This window comes from Glycine max, chromosome 6 (assembly GCF_000004515.6).
Source record: "Glycine max cultivar Williams 82 chromosome 6, Glycine_max_v4.0, whole genome shotgun sequence".
NCBI lineage: Eukaryota > Viridiplantae > Streptophyta > Magnoliopsida > Fabales > Fabaceae > Glycine > Glycine max.
In genome coordinates this window covers 1587717-1601967 of record NC_038242.2, presented here as the reverse complement: position 1 = coordinate 1601967, position 14251 = coordinate 1587717, and the positions used below count along the sequence as shown (strand labels likewise).

General features: G+C 30.7%; 1 protein-coding gene across 2 annotated transcripts; it reads left to right on the top strand.

The window, feature by feature from the left end:
• Positions 1-5571: 5571 nt before the first annotated feature.
• Positions 5572-12760, top strand: LOC100808125 (probable nucleoredoxin 2). Of its 2 annotated transcripts, none has more exons than XM_003527473.5 (3): positions 5572-5956; positions 10687-11187; positions 11726-12760. In XM_003527473.5, exons 1-3 carry the CDS (start codon positions 5846-5848, stop codon positions 12416-12418), a joined length of 1305 nt encoding a protein of 434 aa, XP_003527521.1. In that variant the 5' UTR covers positions 5572-5845; the 3' UTR covers positions 12419-12760. The 2 variants fall into 2 exon arrangements, with proteins under 2 accessions (XP_003527521.1, XP_003527520.1); XM_003527472.5 differs by having other exon boundaries at positions 5573-5956; positions 11795-12760.
• The last annotated feature ends 1491 nt before the right edge of the window (positions 12761-14251 follow it).

Here is a 14251-nt window from a genome sequence, read left to right as displayed (position 1 = left end):
AAATGGAAATTCCAGCATGTTATTGTTAGGGAAGGGACAGGTTGACAACGATAGACTACATTGGCAAAGTGATAGATGCCTTTTTCGTTAATGACATAGTATAAACTATAAAGTAATGTTGGGCCTGTTGGCGGACCTAGTATTTTGTTTTGGGGCTTGCTTAACAGCTGCAAGTATCAATGTTTAGGTAATTACCTAATAATAGAGTGCATTAAATAATTACCTAATCTTTATTTTTCATTACTTTGTTCCATATGTTCCATCATTTAACTGATCAAAAAATATGTTCCAGCTTGTAAGGCTAGATTGACATTGGCAATTATGATTTACACCTCATTTTTACTATTACACCTTCGATTTATATTATTCTTTTGCAAAAGAAATTTATGGGAATGTTAAATTTCAACAAGTTTTGAAAAAAGAGTTTCCAAAAGTCAATTTTCAGAATTATAAGGGGTAAACACTAGAAAAATTTACATCAATGGGTCATGAGCAACCACATAAGTTATTCTAACATCATCTTAATCCAAAATCTTAAGACTCAAGTTTATGAGTTTTATACTCACTTATATATTACTCAATCTTTACATTTTCTCCCAATGTGAAACTTCACCTCACACTTTTATTGCAACAATTTTTCCCTCGATTGTGAGTCTTTTTCACATCGTTGGGAAATCAAGAAGTTAAATCGACAAGATTTACACCAATGGACCATACAAGGGATCCTTATGTTCATGGATCCATCTCTTTCATTTTATTCCTCTGGGCTTGTCAGTAAATTGAACCATCGACTCTGAAATTAATTGTTGTGTAACTGAGGAGGATAAACACCGGAGGAATTTATACTAATGGGCCATAAACAACTACATAAATGAGTTTGACACCACACTTTAATCCAAAACTTTAAACTCAGATTTTTAAATCTTGTATTCACTTATATGGTGCTCAAACTTCTCATTCTTACATGATGTGAGATTTCACCTACACTTATACTCCACCAGAAGGATTTAAAAGAGCAATATTCTCAACGATGTTGGAGATGCAAAGGTGATCATGACAAGAACCAAGGATCATAAGCGAGTGGGGAAGTTTATGGGTTTTTCAAGGACTTGGAGGTTGAGAAAGTAAAGGAGGAAGCAATGCATAGAGAGACAAACAAGGAAGCTAACAAGCAGAAAGGCTAAAAGGAGCAAACTCCTTTCACAATGAAACAAAATCATGTTTTTACTGCCATCAAGCCAACTTTTGCTCAGTCTTGTGAAAATTACTTTCTGAGATGTGTTAGAAATTTAACACTTTAGAAAATACTTTTTTAAAATGTGTTGAAATTTTCTTTAAAAAGGTGAAAAATGTTAATTTTATAAAAAATACAAATGGGAGGTATATTAGTAAAAATGAGTGAAGTAAATAACATTTGCCTTGACGTTTGTGTTGTTTATGTTCTCCACAGTACCTAGCCAAGTTTTCATGGTGTTAACGCAAAAGGAAAATGTGGAAATTCTATAAAACTGTATTATTTATGTTTCTATGTATAAGATTTTTTTTTTTAAAAAAATTGTTTTTCCTTTTTATAAGACTCCTTTAAGTTGTCTTGTATATTAATTATTTTTTTTTCTTAAAATATCCTTAACTACTTTACAATAAATCTTATGAATTAAAAAAAATAAAATATTATCTCTCTTATAATGATTGGAGAAGAAGACTAATATACATTAATTAATTAGATATAAAGTAATTAAGTGGAAACAAAGATGATGAATTCTAATATTTTTAAGTATAATTTTGAAAAAATAATACAAAATGATAACAAATTAAATAATATTAACTAAATTAATCAATTTTCTTCAATGATATTAATTAATTACAAATTATTTTATTTTGGAATAGAGAATGTAATTAAAAATTTGCTAATTATTATTTAGATATTTTAAATTTGATTTTCGTAATACCAAACTTAAAGATTTAGATATGCTTTGGTTCTTTAAACTTGGACTAAGTTGTTTTTATATTAGGATTTTTTTAAAGACAAAGTGTAATATATATTATAAATCAAATAAAAACTTCTGATATAAAAGAGTACAAATGATTGTTGTCATTAATGTTATTATCACCATTAATATTTTCATTAATATTATCATTATGGTTATCATCGGTATTATTGTTATATAAAATACTCTAAAATAATTATAATATAATACAGTACTGATTAAGCTTTTACAAATGAATTTATTTCGAGGTTAAAATTAGAAGAAAAATTATATAACTAAATTTAAAAATGAAAATTGATTACGCCAATATTACTAAAAAGAATCAAACTCAATAAAAAGATCACCCCTCCCCAATGCTTTGTTATGTGTATTTTTCATTTAGGGTTGGTTTGGTAGGAATGAGAGAAAGGAGAGGATGAGAGAAAAGGAGGGAAGAGAGGAGAAATTCTAAAAGGTTGGTGATTTGGTATGAGAGATTAGGAAGGATTTTTTTTTTTTAAATGATGGATCCCATGATAAAAAAAACTAGGTGATTTGGTACGAGAGATTGAGAAGGATTTTTTTTTTAAATGATGGGTCTCATGATAAAAAAACTTTCACCATAATATGAAAAGATTTGAGAAGAATTGTACTTAAATGAGCTTCTCTCTCCATTTCATGTGTTGAATTGGATATGGTATACATGTTTTTATTCTCTCTCTCCTCATTTAATATTAATTTATCTTTTCTTTCTTTCTTTTTTATATCAATCAAATTATTTTAATTTAAATATTCTTCTTTTATTTTTTTTCACCCAAATAACTATTATTTTTACTCTATTTTTCATCTATTTCTTTTCTTTTCTCTTTTTACTTATTCTCTTTCGTTGTCTCATTTTTTTCTCCTCACAACTAAACTCACCCTTAAGCTCTATTCGTTTTAAAGAAAAGAAAACCAGTGAAAGCTATAGCATCAACGAAAAGGAAAGAAATACAAGCTTTCTTCCATTCGGTTGAGCGGAAAGGCACAATGGAATTTGTACGAAAAAATGGTCTGCTCCACAATTGTAGATTTCTTCACAAAAATGAGAAGAAATGCGAAGAAAGAATACGTTACTTCGATGTTTCCAAAATTAGCCTTAGTGGCATGCGAGACAACGCGGGAGAGCACAAATCGATTGCACTTACACCATATTCGATTATGGGATTATGCACATTGCAAGTTATTTGAATATGGTGAAGTCTCATATAATAAAATAAAATGTTTTTAAAAAAGAAAAAATAATTATTATCATACTAAAAATAACATGAATAAAAATGAAGTTATAAAAATACTTAATTTTATTATTTAGTAATCACTTTAATTCAAAACTTTTATTTATTTATTTTGAGTCTCTTTTATCTGAAATGAACCACTTTATTTTTGATTTCATTGTTTTTGTTTGCTCTCCTTAGGATCCGTTGGTTGAAAGAGCAGAAAATGTGTGACAGCTGAGGCTGAAGTAATATTGGAAGTTGGGAAGCGAATGATAGAAAGGCATGGAAACGGAAGCAAGAGAATGAGAATCCAAAAAGGCTTCCGAAGGACACGTGAGCTTCAACTATTATTGTGGGCCCCATCCACTCGAATTATTTACGCTGCACAACAACTTCCAGAGGCCAACACGTGACACTTGTCCGACTGCTTTTATACGTGTCATTTTCTTGTTAATTTCCACTTCACACTCATGCTCTGCTCCTAAGTCCTAACCATCCTTAGTTTCATTGCAGGCTAAGAATTCATTTAGAATATTTAATGTATTAATTTTCTTATAAAAATATATTAATGTCATAAGCTTCTAAGGGGCAGAGATATAAAAAAGATATAATTTATATCATATAAAAATATACAAGTAGAGAAGTTTGACACGCGAAATCATTCGTGCTCTATTTTATACGTCGATGTAATCTACATGTTTCTTGTATAAAAAGTAAATAACTAAAAAGTCTCCATGTTCCAAAAGATTGGAGATTGGAGAATCAGTTCGCACCTGTTATATCTTGGAACGTGTGATTAATACTAGTGTAGCTTGTAAGTTCCCACTAATGATTCAGGAGCTCCACTGCTTTATTTTTACTACTAGACGGGATTTGGACAACTAGAGAAATTCAGGTCAATTTTTTTTAACATAGTTACTTAGATTTAAAAATAATTTGGTGGATGAAATTAAAAAAAAGTTTCCCTTTACTTGCCAATGTTGACATGGCTGCTCATAAATATTTCTTCCATCTCATTATAATTTATAATAAAAATTATTTAAAAATCATTATTATATTAATTTTTAATATAATATTAATTATTTTCTCACTTATATTTCTTATAATATAATATAATGATACATAAAAAAATATTTAATAAATTAAAGAAAATATTAATTAATGTCCTTAACACATTGATTAAACAACTCTTTTTATAAAAATGTGTAAAATTATATTATCTATAACTTTTTTTATACTCTTTTACAATTCACTTAATAATTTTTTTTTTGGTATCTTAACAAGTACCATAAAAACACTAATTAGCAAAACCCATAAATTTATGTGATATTAAGAAAACTAAGAGATTAAAAACCCAAAGAAATCATTTTATTTTTTTCTCAAAATAATATATCCAAATTAAAATGACTAAAGCTCGTAAGTTTTTGTATCACCATTTAATTAATTTTCTGTCTCAGTTTTTCTATACATGTACAATTAATTAAGATACTAAATTTCAATTAAAATTAAAATGTAAAATAATTAAAATATATTTAGATTATAATGGTAAACAGTAACACTACATGTTCTTATATTTTTTTTCTCTTAGTATTTCCGTTACTTTTTTGAAAAACAAATAAGAAAAATATACTTAAAAGATTTGTTTAAAATGTGATATCAACTTGTTTTAGACGTTGGTAATTCTATAATACACTGCATTTCCTCCGTTCTCAAATATAAAAAAAACAAATATTTTTCTTGATTTTAAATATAATTTTTTAACTAATTTTATTTTATTTAATGTGATTATCTTAAAAATATTATTCATTTAATTAATGTATTATTTTTATTGACTAATTTTTTTATATCAAATTTTAATGAAGAATAAGTTAGAAAAAATATTGTTAAATGAAATTAATATACTTAAATTTTTTTAATTAGCATACACCATTTTTTTTATTTTGAGACCTAAAGGAATATATAATACAATTTAATAAAATTAATTAATTTTTTATAAATATAAAATATGGGCTTTTTTTTATAAGACTGGAAGGAGTACATAACAAGAAGGTTAGCCCATGAATATGAAAGAGGAGTGGCTAAAGAAAAGTGAAAAGTAATAAAGAAAGGGGAAATTAAAGGAGCGACAGGTGTCGGAAGAAGGGTTTTGCCGTATTCGGCATCATCAATTTAATTCAAATCAAATTCAAAGATCTTTTATGACAACACGGACCTTCCGTTACACCGTTGCCAGAAGATAGCAAAACTAATAATAACACTCCTTTCAGGGAATCACCACCATACACGTGACCATTTTCTTTTCGCTTGACTCGAACATAAGTTAAGTCAAGGCGCACATGGATGAGATCGCGACAATCAAAATGAAGCACCATCATTCTCTATGTGTGTGCGGTGTAGGTTGGTATTATCCTGGGGCTTGGATGAATGCTACGTGTGAAGGTGTTGATGTGTGATTTGTGGATGCATAGGATGTAATAATGATGTGGAAAGAATATGATTCTACTTCTAATGAATATAAGTGTCGGGTGTATAAGGGGTCTTCTACTCCTCTCGCGGTGCTTTCATCTCTAGATTAGTACTCAGACCTTATAAAAAAGAAAGAATAAGAGAGAGAAAGCGGAGATGAAGGATGGAGCCCAAGTTGTGCTGAATGATAATGGTAACTACGGCAAATTCTCACACCTACTTGCTTCCCAAGATCGTGATTATCTTCTCTCTCCAACTGGGGCTCAGGTTCTCTATTCTTACAACTTTCTCTAGTTTTGTAAGAGTTATAAAATTATTCAGAGAGTCCTTCGGGTAATAACTGAAAATAAATACTAGTATACAGTATGTATAAACAAAAAAAAAAAGAAGGTTAATCGTATATACTATGTAGTATGCTTCTATGGGTTCTATCGTTTAGTTCAAGTTTCGTCTGAGATGGTGGCCACTGGTCAGTTTTCGTCCTATATATTATCTTGATCTTCGTATGTTTTAATATTTATATGCTTTGTATATTTTATCAGATTTGCTCATGATCCTCTCTCTAACAAGTTTTGAACTTAGTCACAGATAATAACAAAATTTTCATATAGTATTTTAATTAATGATAATATAATACTCGATCAAGTAAATAATATGATTATGTACATCGTAATTTGTTTGATTCTCCTTTAACTTTCTTTTATTTGGAGCTCTTTGCTGTGGCTTATGGTGTAGTTTTTGGTCAGGAGTTAGTCTTGCAAAATGTTAGAATTGCTTATTTTTTAAAAAACTTGTCTGGTGGGTTCCTGCTGCGGTAGCCGGTGGCGGGTGAGCATATATTATATATGTTCAATCGCGTTTTCTTGTAACTACCAAAAGAAAATGTCATTTTTAATTACTCTTATATCGGTGAAAATTTATTCATATAATTAAGGTAGATGAGCTAAATAATTTAGTCCAATTGATTAAACATGATTCGTGACATATTTAAACTTTCCAGTGTCTATTTTTTATTTCTAATATCAAATTTATTTTTAAGACAAATATTATATTAAGCCTAGGTTGCTCTTAGTGAAGACCCAGAACTATGTCAGTTGTTTTCCTAGAGAGATTGTAATAGGTAATAAAAAGTTTATCGATTTATCTATTTATACGTTTTATAAATTAGAACTTAATTAAAAGCATTTGCAACCCCAAAATTATGAAGGGTATTGGACCTAGCTGTAGGAAAGCCTATCTTCCACCTTAAAAATCAAGTTCTAGGGTTTAAAAACGAAATTAACATATTAATCTTATTTAAAGGATGTAACTTCTCAATATGAAATAGCTACCTCTGGTTATGATATATGTGGTCAGCTGCAAACCCGCATGCAGAATATGCTTCTTTTTTTTTTCTCTAAGTATGAATCGGATGGGTAAAATTCACTTCGTTTGACCTTTATTAGTATTTGAGAACCAATAACGGCAAGTAAGAACCAGACACATCCGATGGAGTATTTTACCCGCCCAAATAAACGGGGTAGCTAGCAAGCGAGGTAGGGTATACATAAGTTGTGAGAGAAACAGGTTTGTATTGTAATGGCTGTCTAATGGGGCTTGTCCTCTATAAGCTTTTGATATAGTAGGCTATTCCTTTACTCTTTAATTTTATGAAACCATCCCCAAGAAACTAAGCTTACGATTCTGATGAGTTGTACCATCTTTAACACTATTACTCTACGAAAGAGAGAGATGGTTAAATTGGAAAAAGAAGCTGTTTATACAAACCATCAAAGAAATCTTCTTTAGGTTAAAGATAAAGATACTGTCAATGGAGTGTTGTAACTGTAAATTGTAATTGTAGTACTCATAAAAAGTGGGTCTCACACTATAATAATCTACTGTAACTTATTAAATACTACATATTAACCAGTCCTTCTAATAGTCAATTGGTTAAGTCACTGTTCTTTGTATTTAAGGTTAACTGTCTTTAAAGTTGCTCAACTAATAAATCGTGAACCACATCATATATATATCGAAAATAATTACATTTTTTTAAGAGTAATAATATTTGAACATCTTTTTATTTTGAATATCTCTTTAATATCTTTTATTTTTATTTATCTCTCTTTTCCTATCATTTATATCACCTATTACACCTATTATCTATTTTTACTTTCTCTCTTTAGATGTTGACTAGCATAAGGTGAGTTCATATATACTTTTCCTTTTTTTTTAACGAAGGAAGATGATTTATTTCCCAGCATTCTGTTAAATGTATTGAGACACCTACCAAACCTGTTGTTAAAAGCAAAAAATGAAATTAAAGATGAATGGTGATGATATTCTTGTTAGCTACGGAGTTGTTTGATTAGTTAGATCATAGATGCAAAACATTCAGGAGCTACACATGTCCAATATTTTGTAGTCACTTTCAGTGTGTCATGGAGGACCAAGCATTGCAACCAAAGGACAAGTATCACCTAAACGGTTCCTGTAGCCTAGTCCTAGCTATTACGCTTTGCGTTATACACGTGGCCCATTATCCCCTACAAAAAAACAGTGGGCCATTTCGGTGGCCAGTCCTTTTCATAATTTCGGATAGCACTGGATTCTCTTCTGTTCTTATGTACCCTTCTTAGTTGCTTTTATACCTTTGTCGGTGTTATTCAATTTGTTCAATCTTTTTTAAGTATGTCTGAATTCTGATTAAGAGAGAGCAACGCATTTATTTGTTTATTAGTTGGTACTAGTAAATAAATTAAATTTGAGTTTCACTGAATACAGTAGTAATTTGATGTTGCTTTAAACCGAACCGAATTATGGACACCGACAGTAACTTGAAGATCATGAGGTTACAATTTACAAATAAAAGGTACTAGTTGACAAAATGAGTAAGGGAGTTGTTTTTACAAATAATTTTTCTCATAGGGTCCATTTTAAAAGTATTTTTGGGAGGGTCTTTTTTTTGGGGTATTTTGCTAGTAGGGTCGGCGGGTTCCTTTATTTTTAGGGTATTCCGTCAATAGGATTGGCGAGTTCCTTTATACAGTAAAGCAGCCATTGGAGATGGCGTAAAGTGGCAAATTTGGAGGCCACGTGGCTTATTCCATCATTCGTAATGGCAAAATGTGTTTTTGTACAATTTTTTTTTGAACTTGAAACGGGTATAACTTTTGATAGGAATGTCCATTTGAAACCCATAATATGTCAAAATGCTCGAAATTGAATGAGAAATCCCCCTTGGGAATACGCCACGTGGCCTCCAAATTTGCCGCTTTATGCCATCTCCAATGACGGAACCTTTGACTGCTTTACTACATAAAAGAACCAGTTAGTTCTATTGGTGGAATACCCTAAAAATAAAAGAACCTGCGAGCCCTATTGACGGAATACCCAAAAAAAAGACCCTTCCCAAAAATACTTTCAAAACGGACACTCTAAAAAAAATTGTTTATAAAAATAATCTCCTTACATCATTTTGCCACTAGTAGTATTTAGTGGAATTCACTTCACCTAAATTCTATCAATAATAAAAGTTAAGTGAAAGAATATTGTGTCAGGACTAAGAGAAAATGTGTTGTTTTTCTTTTATCAGCCAAGGAGAAATGTGTTATGTGCTGTTAACTTGTTATCTTGCCCTTTTGATTAATCTAGAATCTTGAACTTTGTTCATGTATCTTTGACACCTCAGACACATGGTCATCGCTGGAAGGCAGCCGTACGGTGTCTGGCACGGTTTTGGTCTCTGGTATGCCAGTGACACTTACGAAAACGTATCCACGTGATGTCCTTTTTTTCTTTTTTAAGAATTTTCGTGGGAGGCTTATTTTGGATATGGCCTGGGCCTGGTTCAGTGTTAAACTGATGAAGTCCCTTAAAAGTATATTTAGTTTAGTTTAATGATGATATTAATGTGGAAAATAATTTTATATCTTCATTTAATAATAAATGATCAAATTATCGGTGATATATGATTTTTAAAATAATTAATATAAAAATTAATAATTTTATTATGCATGATGAGTTGTGGTTGGATGATGATATAAATTTTTTATAGAGTTACAGTATAATTCTTTTTCTCTATTTATTTTTAGTTAGAAGAGGTTAGCTTTTGATTTATTTACTTAAAAAGTATTTTTATGCTTTATATACTAATCTATTTAAATTTTTTTATTATGGTATCTTAAAATTATATACTTACTTATCCATTGAGACACACACACACACACACACATATATATATATATATATATATATATATATATATATATATTATGTCATCATATTTTTAAAAATTATTATTAAAATAATCTTCTAAGGTAGGTTAATTTTTTTAACAAAATTAGGCAAAGTCTAAATAGGTCAAAGTTGTGAACTTTAACATGTGGTGTGGCCCATTTTTACCCTAGTTGCTGCTGTCCACAGGAGCTGGTTTTGCTGTTTGGAATTTGGATGCATCAAATTAAGAAAAATTTAACGAATATATGATACATTTAATAACACTATTTATTATAAATTCATGCCGTTATGTTGTGGCTTATCATAAAAAAAACCACTACTTTTATGGCGCATTTAGTAAGAAAATTTAACGAATATACGATGCATTTAATAACACTATTTATAGTAAAATTCATACCATTATGTTGTGGCCTATCATAAAAATCATTCTCTAATACCGGGTCTAATTTAGATATGAATTTGATTTTTTTATGAAATTGATTGATTTGATATCTTTAGGATCGAAATTAATTGATGATGCTATTTTTAAGAATTAAATTAATTGATAATTATCGAAATAAAAAACTATTTTTTTATAATATTAATAGACAAATAAGTTACCTATAAAAAATAGATGCAAACAAATGCGGTAAGAACTGAAACATGTACACTTTTGAATTCACGTTACATTAGCACTTTTTTTTTTTTTTTGCTGACTTGTTGAAAAACCACTTAATTACATTGATATAATGATAGTTGCTATTTGGTTAAGTTTAAGTTGTAAATTGTGGATGCAGGTGAAAGTTTCTGATCTTGAAGGGAGAGTAGTGGGTCTATTATTCGCTGCGAATTGGTACCCACCATGCCGTGGATTCACCCAAATCCTAGTTGGAATCTACGAGGAGCTGAAAAGCAGAGTCCCTCAATTGGAGATTGTGTATGTGTCCTCTGATGAAAACTTGGATGCCTTTAATAGCTTCTATGGAAACATGCCGTGGCTTGCAATTCCGTTCTCCGATTTGGAAACAAAGAAATCCTTGACCAGAAAGTACGACGTGGAAGCCGTTCCGTGCTTAATTTTGTTGCAACCTGATGATCGTAAAGAGCACGTAACAGTTCGTGACGGGGTTGAACTTATTTACCGTTACGGAATCCAAGCTTATCCATTCAGTAACGAGAGGTTGGAGCAGCTGCAAAAGGAAGACAAAGTGAAGCGTGATAATCAGACTCTCACTAATTTACTAGCAAACCACCATAGAGACTATGTTTTGAGTCACACTCACACGGGACTCAAAAAGGTAAATGGCTCCAACGCCTTTAATTATCTCGCTTGCATGCATGCTACTGTTTTCCACGTTTTGTTATTTAATTATCTAATCCTCCATTAAAGATTACACTATATAATAGAAGTTTAATTTTCATTATGCAACTAAATTCATGTTCTCTAAAAGTTTTCATCAAGCACTACAGAAAGTAGAGACTATATAGATATATTAAAAAAACTAGAAAACTACAATTTTAATACTATTTGTGATTATTCTTAATTATAACATTTTTATTAAAAAAATTTAACTCTTTCTTTTTTGAGCAATTTTAGTGACATTTTTTTAATACTATTTGTGATTAGCTGAAATTTAACGGTAATCACTAATTTTTGTAGATCCCATATCTAAATTTTGACAAATTCCAGGCAAAGAGAGGGTTAAGAAGGAAGTTTGAGAGCATTTCTCTTGTTTTGAATTTCTTCGCTTCTTATTTGGCTTGTAGTTATAGAAAAACTTGTAGAATATCGATTCATATATGAATAGGAATATATATAATTTGTGGTGCACGCAGTTTTATTTGAACTGCATGCAGAGAATCATGGATCCTGTTCCGGGTGACGGGTGTTGCTCATGTACACAGGTACCTGTTGCTTGGCTAGTGGGTAAAACAATTGGACTCTACTTCTCAGCGGAATGGTGCGTCCCATGCGCCAAGTTCACTCCAAAACTGATTTCTGTTTACGAGAAGATAAAGCACGAGCTAGCCGGAAAGGGAGAGGAAGACTTCGAAGTTGTGCTAATATCCAGCGACCGCGACCAAGCATCCTTTGACTCCTACTACAGCACCATGCCTTGGTTAGCCTTACCTTTCGGTGACCCAGAAATCAAGAACCTCGTTAGACACTACAACGTGCAAGGGATTCCCTGGTTGGTGATCATAGGCCCTGATGGTAAAACAATAACCGTACATGGCAGGAGTTTGATAAACTTGTACCAAGAAAATGCGTACCCTTTCACCAACGCCAAAGTGGAGGAGCTGGAGAAACAGCTTGAGGAAGAGGCCAAGGGTCTTCCGGCATTGGTGTATCATGAAGGGCACCGCCATGATCTGAATTTGGTGTCTGATGGAAACGGTGGAGGGCCCTTTATTTGCTGCGTATGTGATGAGCAAGGGTCTAGTTGGGCCTACCAGTGTCTCCAATGTGGCTATGAAGTGCACCCAAAGTGCGTCAGAACTGTGGAACGTCATGACAATAATGTCTAGGAATTTTTTAATTAAATTCCTGTGGCAATTAATTCTATATCCTGTGTTACCGTCCAAGAGGGGCGATAACTTGACTTGGCTGTATCCTAATCTGCACCAGGGAAGGGACTGGAATGCCCTTTAGATAAATTAGATTACGTATCTTTATGGTGCTTTTCTACTTGTTCAGAATATGTGTGACTGAGAGTCATAAGAAGGAAAGGTGATACTTGGGGAATCATCTATTTGGTTCTCCATAGCTTTTAAGAAAAACTGTTGTTACTTGTTCGTTATCAAGTGTCTTTCTATAACTAACAATGACAATAAAATTTATAGTACGTACTGTATTTGATATGTTTAAAAGTGAACAAGTTGCATTGTTCGTTGATATTGGTCAATATATGGTCATGATGCATGTATCTGTAATCATCTTGGAAATTTTATTTCTGCGAAAACAAGCTGGACACCTGGTTTAATTTCTTCTATTGAGGCAGAGGCTCTTCCTTTACTTGCTGCAATAAAATGGGTGTAAGATTTGAATTTTATCTCAAGTGATGACCGCAAGCAAATTGTGGATGCTGTTAACAGAAATTGTTTCCCAAACAATGAGGCGGCCGGGAGCCATTTCGAAGGAGTACCGTCATGAAGTTTCCTAAGTATAGAACTTTCCTATAAAGTTGATCGGTAGACAAGTTAATCAACTTAGGCATAAAATTTTTCAAGTGTAGAATTTTTCTACAAAATTTATTCGTAAAGAAATAAATCAAGTAATTCATGTTTCAGTTAGTGTGTCTACATTTCATACTAGCATACATTTTTTTTTTTTATTTCATTTCAAATTGTATTAACTCACTTATTATATGAATGAAATTATATGATTTTTTTTCTGTAAAAAGAGTTAAATTTTTTATTATTTATTATATTTAATAATTCTTTATTTTAAATTTCTTAACAAATACGTAAGGATAGCAAAACGTACTTACACATATTCGTTCGTCGCCAACTGTCACTACAGCCACTCTTTAAAGTTTGATCTCAAGATGTTAGACTTCTAAAGAACTTGAATCTAAAACATTATATTAAAAAGAAAAATTCCCTGAAGTGTACTGTCCTGTATCGATTAAAAATAATCGAGTTCACACTTATTAAAACTTGATATCAATTAAAAAATGATTTTTTTTACTAAAACCTAATATCAAGCATAATTTTTTGTTTTTCCTATTAAATAAAAAATATTTTAAAAATAATCTAATCAAATAAGACATAATTAATTAAAATTTATTTATATTTAAGATAAAAAATAATTTTTTTATTACTTATATTCAAAAGGGAGTATCTCCCTTATTATCATTAATAACATTAAATAATTGGGAATAACAATTCATTCATTAAACTTCAACCAAGAAAAATAACTTAATAATCACCATGGGGATAGTTAGAATATAGAGAACTTAATGATCTTAAGGTCTTCAGTACTTCAAAAAATATACATGACATAATTTTTTTTTAGAGTTTGAGAGATCTTGTTAGACCATTCAAGTATGTGTAATCTCCTCCATCTCTAGGTTAATTAAGAGTTATTTTTATATTAGTCTCCAATATCAATTTATTTTCATGATTATCATTTTGATCATATCCTTTAATCTCCGTAAATAACATATAAGATCATTATTATAATTGGATATATTATTGTTTGTTGATAGCTCAAAGGGTTTGATTGGTCGATTTTTGAGTCATAGACTATGATAGATACTTGACTCAAAGATAATTGAAGGATACATAGTCTCTAGCCTCAAATGCTATGGTACAAGTATGGACTTCAGCTTCAAAATGGTTTGAGGACACACAAGTATT

Excerpts from the sequence above, each read along its gene's own strand:
- LOC100808125 (XM_003527473.5), top strand. The coding sequence starts at position 5,846 with ATGAAGGATGGAGCCCAAGTTGTGCTGAATGATAATGGTAACTACGGC. Across the intron at positions 5,957-10,686 it reads TCTCTCCAACTGGGGCTCAG|GTGAAAGTTTCTGATCTTGA; the intron begins GTTCTCTATTCT and ends TTGTGGATGCAG. Across the intron at positions 11,188-11,725 it reads CTCACACGGGACTCAAAAAG|TTTTATTTGAACTGCATGCA; the intron begins GTAAATGGCTCC and ends TGGTGCACGCAG.